The 8,873-nt window shown below is 45.0% G+C and overlaps 1 protein-coding gene across 1 annotated transcript in view; it reads right to left on the bottom strand.

The window, feature by feature from the left end:
• Positions 1–1,454, bottom strand: part of LOC106937784 (transcription termination factor 1) — an 8,834-nt gene extending 7,380 nt beyond the window's left edge. The window contains exons 1-2 of the mRNA XM_015019464.1: positions 1,244–1,454; positions 413–1,079 (exon numbers count right to left, since the gene is read on the bottom strand). Of these exons, the coding sequence (XP_014874950.1) occupies positions 413–1,079; positions 1,244–1,448 (872 nt within the window). The 5' untranslated portion in view covers positions 1,449–1,454. The remainder of the gene's footprint in view (positions 1–412; positions 1,080–1,243) is intronic.
• Between the last annotated feature and the right edge of the window lie 7,419 nt (positions 1,455–8,873).

The following is an 8,873-nucleotide window of genomic DNA, read 5'->3' as shown; positions in this document are numbered from 1 at the left end:
CTCTGGAACCAGAACCAGTTATCTCTGGAACCAGAACCAGAACCAGTTACCTCCAGAACCAGAACCAGTTATCTCTGGAACCAGAACCAGAACCAGTTACCTCTGGAACCAGAACCAGTTATCTCTGGAACCAGAACCAGAACCAGTTATCTCTGGAACCAGAACCAGAACCAGTTACCTCTGGAACCAGAACCAGTTATCTCTGGAACCAGAACCAGTTACCGCAGGAACCAGAACCAGAACCAGTTACCGCAGGAACCAGAACCAGAACCAGTTACCTCCACTGTTTGGACCAGAGCTGGAACGCCGAGCAGAACCGATGTTGGTGAAGCCCGACCCAGAACTGGTTCTGTCTGGTTTAGTTGGACCAGAACCGGTCCTCCGTTAACAGAGAAGAAGTGCTGATACTCACTCTTCTTCTGGGCTGCTGCTCAGATGTCCTCGCTCCGTTTTCCTCTTCTGTGGTTTTGCGTTCTTCTTCTTCTTCTTCTTCGTGTCTTCCTCAGTTGAACCCATCCTGCTGCTCTTCTTCTTCCCTTTCTCCTTCTTGGTGCTGAGGTTTGTTTCCTCAGCTTCTAGAGCTTCCTGTTGGCCTGGAGAGATTGTTGCCATGGCGATGCCCACATGGTCTTCATCTTCCTGCTGTGATGTCATCTCTTCCATCATCTTCTTCTTCTTCTTCTTGTGGTCATGTGTTGGTCCATCAGGAGGAAGGCAGATGATTTCCTCTTCTCTCCCTTCTGTCTTCTTCTGAGTGTTGAGGTCAACAGCAGCAGGAGGTTCCTCCCTGAGACTCTTCTTCTTCTTCTTCTTGTCTTTTTCCTGCATCAGTTCAGCAATGGGAGGAAGGATGATTTTCTCTTCCTCACCTGTGGCTCTCTTCTTCTTCTTTGCCTTCGTTTGGAGCTGCTCCTCTTCCTCAGGAGGGCTGAGGCTGACTGGAGCCAGATGTTCCAGCTGACCTCCTGGCCTCCTCCTCCTCCTCCTCTGATCTTCAGTCACTCCATCCACACGATGAAGGCTCAGCTCCTCGTCCTCCTTGTTTCTCCTCCGGGATCGACCTGGCGCCGCCATGATGCCTGGAAGCAAAGGTCACAAGATCAGCACCAGAACTGGTGGTACCACCCAGAACCAAGCGGTCTGGGGTACCACTGAGCCCGATCCAGTTCTGGTCCATCTGATCTTCTCTCTAAGGTCTTCCTCAGCGGTTTTCCCTGATAATCTGCTCGGGTTTTAGCCTCACCGCCGAACTTCAGTTCCCCCCGTGTTTCTGGCGGTTCGGAACCCAGTATGTTGTGTTGATGGAGCAGGATGTGACGTATTCGGGGCGAATCACGTGACTGATTCAGGAACTGGTTCTGCTGCTGTTTCGCCGACACATATTCTTGTTTTAGGGTCTTATTGCGTTTGCAGTTAATTGGATGCAATTTTTCCTTGACTGACAACATTTTGATTTCTCAAAATAAATAGTTTCACACAGTAATAATAAACCACCGCCGTAATGTCAACAACCCACACAGTGGATCCGGTGTTTTAATCTAATGTTTTAAAAGGATAAGAATCCAAATGAACTTTAAGCCTCACCTGTGCTGAGGCATTTTGAGCTCTGCAGAAAGGCAGCGATACGAACCAGCCGATCATCTTCAGATGCAAACAGGAAACAGGAAACATCCACCGGGATATTGGAAAGGTGACGACATGTTTTTTCACAACTTCTAAAAACCTTCTGATGCGTTTCTGGCCTCAGATAAACCACCTAAACCCGAACAGTTACAGTTTTTATTTTTAAGTAAGTAATAAATGTGAATTTGTTCCGCGGTGATGTAGATTCTCTCCATTTGTTTCCTGTTTTCTTTTTCATCCAGCCATTGTTTCATACAAACAGATTAAGATTATAATCAGATTTTAGGTATCAGAATCACAAACATCTTATTCCATCCAAGGCCTCCACCGTTGGATAAAAACCTCCGGTGGTTCATGAACTTTCATCTCGACATTACAACTGACCGTAAATTACTGGCTACAACTGGGCTCAAGCGGACCGGAACCAGAACCGGGTCCGTGTTACCAGTTGATCACCCATCGATGATCAGAACTTTAAATAGGTCAAAGGTCACAAACTTAAGTTTTAATCTTACCGACTGAAAACACGCCGCGCTCCACGCTGCTGCGGCTTGTTTACTTCCTGAATGAGCTCAGCGCATGCGCGGAGAGCTTTCAAGCGTCATGACGTTCGGCGGCGTCATTTTTAATCAGTTTCTATCAACGGTAGAAACAAAACCGGACTGCCAGAAGTTTAATGAATCTGTGTTGGAGGTTTTGTCAAAACATGAATTCCTAATTTGTCACAGATTATCATGTAAATCAGTTAATATTTGGTTCATAGGATCATCTGTCCAGATTATGTTCATCCCGGTATTAAAGTCTCAGAGGATTTTAACTTCAAGAAATTAGAGAAAATGTATTTATTTATTTCTGCTACAGTTAAAAATAACTGCTTATGTTTTTACTATTATAGTCACTGATAATTAAAGAATGAGATCAACCAGTCAAAGTTTAATCCAGCAGCTTGTCCTCTTGGTGTCCCTTTAATTAATCTGCTCACTGGGTAGACCGGGCTTTTGATAGACCAGTGTTAGGGTAGGCTGCCTACACAAATAATGGGTAGGCAGCCTACCCCAGTCCTGCTCTACCTTGGGCAGGGCAGTGTCTGGGTATCCGAATGTGGAGAACCTTCATCAGTGAGTGTAGAACCTGCTGAGAGTCTGAGTGAATAAAACACAAACACAATTTATTAAGGAAGTGTTAATTTTAATAATTGGAACATTTCTGCAAATGTGGAGAAAGCACTGCTCCTGTTTGACTACAGTACCCATAATGCTCTGCTGGGGTTTTGTGGCAGGACAGGAGCAAATCCTGAACTCAGAGAGATATGATCTCTGTGTTCGTGGTTTCATCTGCTGACTCGGCGGGTGCTCTACCTTCCTCAGGACCTCCAGGTTCTGGTTCCAGCAGGACACTCAGAGCAACATGGGGAGTCCTGTGATGACCTCAGTCTTCAGGGGTCCAGGTGCCCACAGCAACTACCTTCAGTCAGTTAGTGACATCTGAAGATCCGACTCACAGGAGACCCCAGACTTCGTCAATCAATGACATAGATGATGGTGAGAGCAGCCAGATAGCTCCTAGTCCTGATCTTCCTCACTGCCTGTCAGCAGCATTGATGCTCTCTGTTCATCAATCCTCCTGGATTGGACTCTCTCAACCAGACTGAAGAAGTTCTCCTGATCCTCAGGAACTGGACTGGCAGCATCGTCCAGGTGAGGGAGAGAGCACCTCTGGTCTTCCAGATTGCATACAGGCAGATGGTCAAAAACCAGTACAGACACTAATCCATTAAAACAGGGGTGTTGATCTCCAGTCCTGCAGCCTTTAGATGTTTCTCTGCTGAACCACCTGAACAGAATAATCAGGTCATCAAGGCTCTGGAGACCTTGATCTACAGCAGGAGGAGGAAATGAAGCCGTTTCATTCCAGTGTTTTGTACCTGTGGCTCATCTAAAGCCTGCAGTGACAGCAGAGGACTGGAGTTTGACTGCTGTGCATTAAAGGTTCTGAGTACTGGCTAACCTGAGACCAGTCTGTACCAGGATACAACTGTCACCTGTTATGTAGATGGTGCCTGGGAGTGGATCAGCATATGGTAGAAGACCGAACTCAGAACCAGCGCCTCTCCAGCACTGCAGGCCCACAGTGGGCGGGTTCTGGGTCAGGGAGCGGGCTGGTCGTTGGCGCTGAGACTCCAGGATCAGGTCCAACATGGCCTCCAGCTCCTCCACACACAACAGGTGACAATGTCACACCTGAGCCAGAGCAGGTGTCCAGACTGCCAGAATCTCCTGCATCTGACCCAGGGACCTTTTCGGCCCGGGAACCTTCTGGACCAGAACCAGTTAAAGAGAACCATGTGACCTTCCAGCTGCTGCCTACCTTGTTCTTGGAGCTGCTGGTTCTGGTTCTGTACCTCAGCACAGATCCCAGGCTCTGACTCCAAAGTTTACTGTGCTTTGAATTGTCCTCAGAACCAGAACCAGCACCAGAACCTGCTTCCAGATTTCTGGACCTCTGGCCCACAGAGCTGTTGCAGTGTGGAACCACGGCTCTGATGCTGCCATTGTGCAAAGACGCGGACGAGGAGGAGAGACTTCTGTCCGCCATGTTGGAGTGGTGAAGGTGGGGGGGAGCTACACCTGGAAGGAGGGAGGGAAACAGGAAGTGAGACACCTTCTTCTTCCTGTGTGAGAGCGAGGGATGAGGAGAGGAGTCAAGGAGAGAAATCGTTCCACCTGGATGACACCTGTGTCACCTGTCTGGTCACTATGGTTACTGATGCAGGAACCGTACGACTTGAAGTGTTTCATCTTATCTGGCCTTAACTTTATCCATGTCTCATCCTTCAAAGGTCAGGACCTTCAAATCCAGGATGACGCGTCCTTAAAGACGGAGAAGGACTTTTGGTGAATCCAGATGGTCACCATGGTGACCATGGTTAATTTCAAGGGAAATGAAAAGTTATCGTAGCTCAGATTAATTCAGATTCTTCAGTTATTACAGATGGTGAAGGATCTCCTGTAGCAGTCTGTGTTACAGTGAATCTGAAGAGGCCTCTGACTGAAGACGCTGTGCTTTCACCACAGTCTGGTGCAGAGGACGGTCCGGGTCGGCCAGAACTTTCTTCATTTTATCAAGAATCTTTCTTTGCGTCGTCTCCTGCAGAGGTTCCACAGTCAGAACCAGATCAGAACCAGAACCAGATCAGAACCAGCCTTCTTTATCACCCTGCTGAGGCTCTTCAGGTCCCTGGTTCTGGTTCTGTTGTCTCAACAGATGACAATGAGATGCCGCTCTCACCAACTGATCAACTCTGAGGTTTTCATGTTCCACTTCTTCTCCCATGATGGAAACAAAGTTCGACCTTTGACCCTGTTCCTCCTGAAATCAATCGTTTGTTTCGTTTACATTCAAAATTGAGATTATGATGATCAGTCTGTCTAAACCAAATCTTCCTTAAATTAAGTGAGAATTCTGTATTTGTGCCACATCTGGTCCAAATGCCGTATTTATAGAAATGTGGCGACGTTTTCTTTCCACCGGACCGTATGGAAAAAACATCCGATGTCGGCCATGTCCGTTAACGGGTTCGGACCAAATTGTCATGATTTATGGTTTGGTGAGGGAGGACGCAGGCAGACCCAAGATGAAGGTGAAGAAATTATTAATTTAATGATGAAAGCTCAAAAACAGTCCAACACAGCAGAGAGTTTAGCACACAGCTAATACCGGTAGCTACTGATACACAGAGGACTGAAAACGAGAGCTAACGCTAACCAGGCCTGTACAGTTCAACTGGAGAGCAGAGAACGTAAGACGTGCCACAGGAGACAGGCGGACTTAAATACACAGGGAGGGTCAATCAGGAAAACTAGACACAGCTGGGATCAATCAACAGGGAGGACAAGGACAGAAAAACCAAGAAATAAATACACAACACAGATCGTAACATAAATGCTCACCCACACTTTACCCAGAGCAGATCATTTTTGCTCAGGTCGAAAATTAATTGCCCAAAAAGTTTGTTTTTTTGTTTTTGTTTTCGTCCAAAAGCCAATCAGCCATCAGGAGCCATAAGTGTCGATGGCTGCTGATGGTTTTCAGGTCTCTGTTGGCTGTTGAAATTCATTTTTGTCTGCTAAATAACAAGCACATTAAAGTTTAATCATGGTGTTTTTCATTTTGTTTTTAATGCAAAAATATTGTCATCAGGCCGGCTGGTTATCTGTCTCACGCAGAAATCTCTTTCCCGCACAATTAGCGGAACAGCAAACATAATTGCGCCTTTTGGCTTCATAGCGGCGCTGCGCCGTGACGTGATGATGGAACCATTAGTTTGTCCTGCTGCTCTAGTTGGTATTGCTGGAGGATATTTGACATCTATTTTATTATTATACGTTTTTACTCTTCCAAATATTTGACCAGTCGTGATTTTTGTCATATCTATCCATCTTCGACATTATCGTGCGTATTTTGCAGTTGCAATAAATCGGTGAGCAGAGGGCGCTGCAGCTGTACGCACCGTGAGATTTTCCTTTAAGTAAAAAAAAGGAAAAGATTAATTAGATTTTTTTTATTATCCAACCCTCTTTAAAAATGTGGAGGAAAAAATATATTTTGTGTCAAAACATCATGTACATAGCTCTCCTCTAGATGGGGGTTGGGAACGCCAAAGCCTAAATCTTATTGATCAGTTTACTTTTATTTATCGGCTTGGCGCTTTTTCTGTGAGCTAAAACTGAATGAGCGGAGTTTGAATCTCCCTGTAGTTCTAACAGCGGTCGTTTGGATCCCGCCTGAGCTTTTTACCGTGAGCGGTTCTGACGGGTCACCCGGTTGGACAACTGTTTAACCCGCTAATTACTCGCGTCAAAAAGCATCGGACGCTTCAAGTTGGACGCGTGTGCAGCACTTTGCGTCTGGTTTCAGTCCATGTCTGTGTGGAGCGTCGGACGCGCTCGACGCTTCAAAGGCTCCAAAAGGTTCAAATCGCGCCGCGCTAGATGCTCGAAACGAGCCACAACGGTTCTGGACGCGCCTCCAAATAGACTTTGCGTGGAAACCAGACGCGCCTGACGCTCAACATAAGACTGCGGGTTTAATAGTTAAATCTAGTTGAAACGTTTGCCAAAAGAGTAGAAATTAATCAACATTGTTGCTTCACCTCCTCTGGATGTCTGACACACCACCTGAACATGGGAATCTCTGTCCTCCAATCACACGTTTTGTTTTCATGGCTTTATTATTTAGCATTAAAAATATAGCTCCGCTGTTTTAGTGGGCCGTGCGCATAACGCATGTGTGGCCTGTATTTGTGTGGTTTAGGTTTGTGCTGGTTTTCCACGCACATGAGGACGTTGGAGATGTGGTTGTGCTCTTGTGGGTCAGGTGCAGTGACAGTGTTGTTCTACTTCCGATAACATCCTGCAGGCGTCGCTGGGTGAGCAGTTACTTAAGTGTGTATCTGAACTGTGTTTTGATCACGTATGTCAGGGTGTGTATGAATATTTGCACCACATGCCTGAAAAGTTACTGTTTCACAAAGAAACTGGACCCATTTAATAGCCAGCAATCAGCAGCGTATGGTAGAACCAGCAGCTTCCTTCAGGTGAGAGGAGATCACTGCAGGACAAATTGTGACAAACCCAGAGCTGATTGACATCATGTCCACCGAACAAGTATTCAAAATGACGAAACACCTCATGGCCCCCCACCTCAAAAATGAATCCGGTGTTCCGCCGGCTGCTGTATTGTGCCTGCAAGTATGTTGCATGTTTATGTTAATTAGGTGAATTTATTACTAGATAATTTTTTAATTTTCCAGATCACATAGTATCATTTATAACTAACGCAAAAAATAAACAGTCAATCCAGGCGATAGGCAAAGATTGGCCTCATGGTGATCGGTATCGGAATCGGCAGCAAAAAACCTGATCAGAGCATCACTAGTGGAAACATTTAAATCTTAGTTTGACTTTTATTCTTTTTCTCTTTTGCTCTCGATGAAGGCGGACGCTTTTTCCCTCTCCTCCCTGCCCTTGCCTGCCCTGCTTGCTGATTTAGTCTTTTTCCATATTTTTGGAGCCTTTCTTTGCACATCATCCAAATCTACAAATTATGGATCTGGTCAACTGATCTCTCAATGCAATAGATGAAATTTTTGATGAGAAGTCTGGGCACAGAGAGCCTCTTGTCCTGCGAGACAGACCCGAAGGGATTCACCCTGGATTTATTCATGATAACAGGATTTCTGCTGTTCGGAGCTTGTGGATCCCTGGATTATTGATAATTTTGTGACAGATTTGGCCGAACTAGCAAACACTTGGTGTAGACAGAGATGAGGACTCTAAAACTCACTAAAGGGATGGAGTCGATCTTGGAGAAGCTGCTGGTTTCGGTTCAGTGGAATGACCAAACTAATTTGGATGTTTGGAACTGATAATTTTAATCAGAAGAAGAAGAATTAAAATCTTTTGGCTCGTTTTATTCTCTCTTCTGCCCGGATTCCTTGATGTCGTCATTGTTTCAGCTGAACCATAAAGACAAAGACAAACGTTTTCCAAGTCCAAAACATAACATTTATTATACGAACAACTAATGAAACTGACAAAACTCAATAAAATCACAGACCAGCATCCAATTCAATATTTACCTCACTCCGCTGACATCCACACACCAGGACAAACTTACGGGGAACCATTTCACCGACGCACCGTTCCCCGGATACAGCATCACGGGTAAACCTGGAGCGATCTGAGGTTAAGGTTCTGGGTCCAATACTTAAAGGGAGGGCGTGTTTCCCTTCTCTGCTGTATTCTAATCAGGGGACTGTCCTTAGCCAAGTTCATTTATATCTAGTCGACTATGTTCCAGTAAAAATCTGTTTTTAAGATCAAAGAAGTGTTATTTTCTTTTGAATGGAGACAGATGTTTTTATGGCTCTGTCCCAGAGGAAGCTCTACTCTGCTCACAGGACCAGATTGTTTTACACCAGCTGTTAAACCGGTAACACTTTATTTGAAGGGGGTTGAATAAGACTGTCATGACACTGTCATAAACATGAATAAGCCTTCATGAATATTTATGACTGTTGTCATAAAGCGTCATTCGGTAAATTATGACACTTTTAATACAAAGTTGACATTATTCAAAATGTCTTTGTTATGACAACTTGACATTAACCAAGAAATCATTACTGATATAAATTTGTTATAAAAGTATTACTAATTGCACTTTAAAAATTAGGTAACTTATTAAAGGTA

Source organism: Poecilia latipinna, unplaced genomic scaffold (genome assembly GCF_001443285.1).
Source record: "Poecilia latipinna isolate Pla-1442-1.1 unplaced genomic scaffold, P_latipinna-1.0 Scaffold2437, whole genome shotgun sequence".
Lineage (NCBI taxonomy): Eukaryota > Metazoa > Chordata > Actinopteri > Cyprinodontiformes > Poeciliidae > Poecilia > Poecilia latipinna.
Note: the sequence above shows the minus strand (reverse complement) of the source record. Positions and strands in the feature narration are given on the sequence as shown.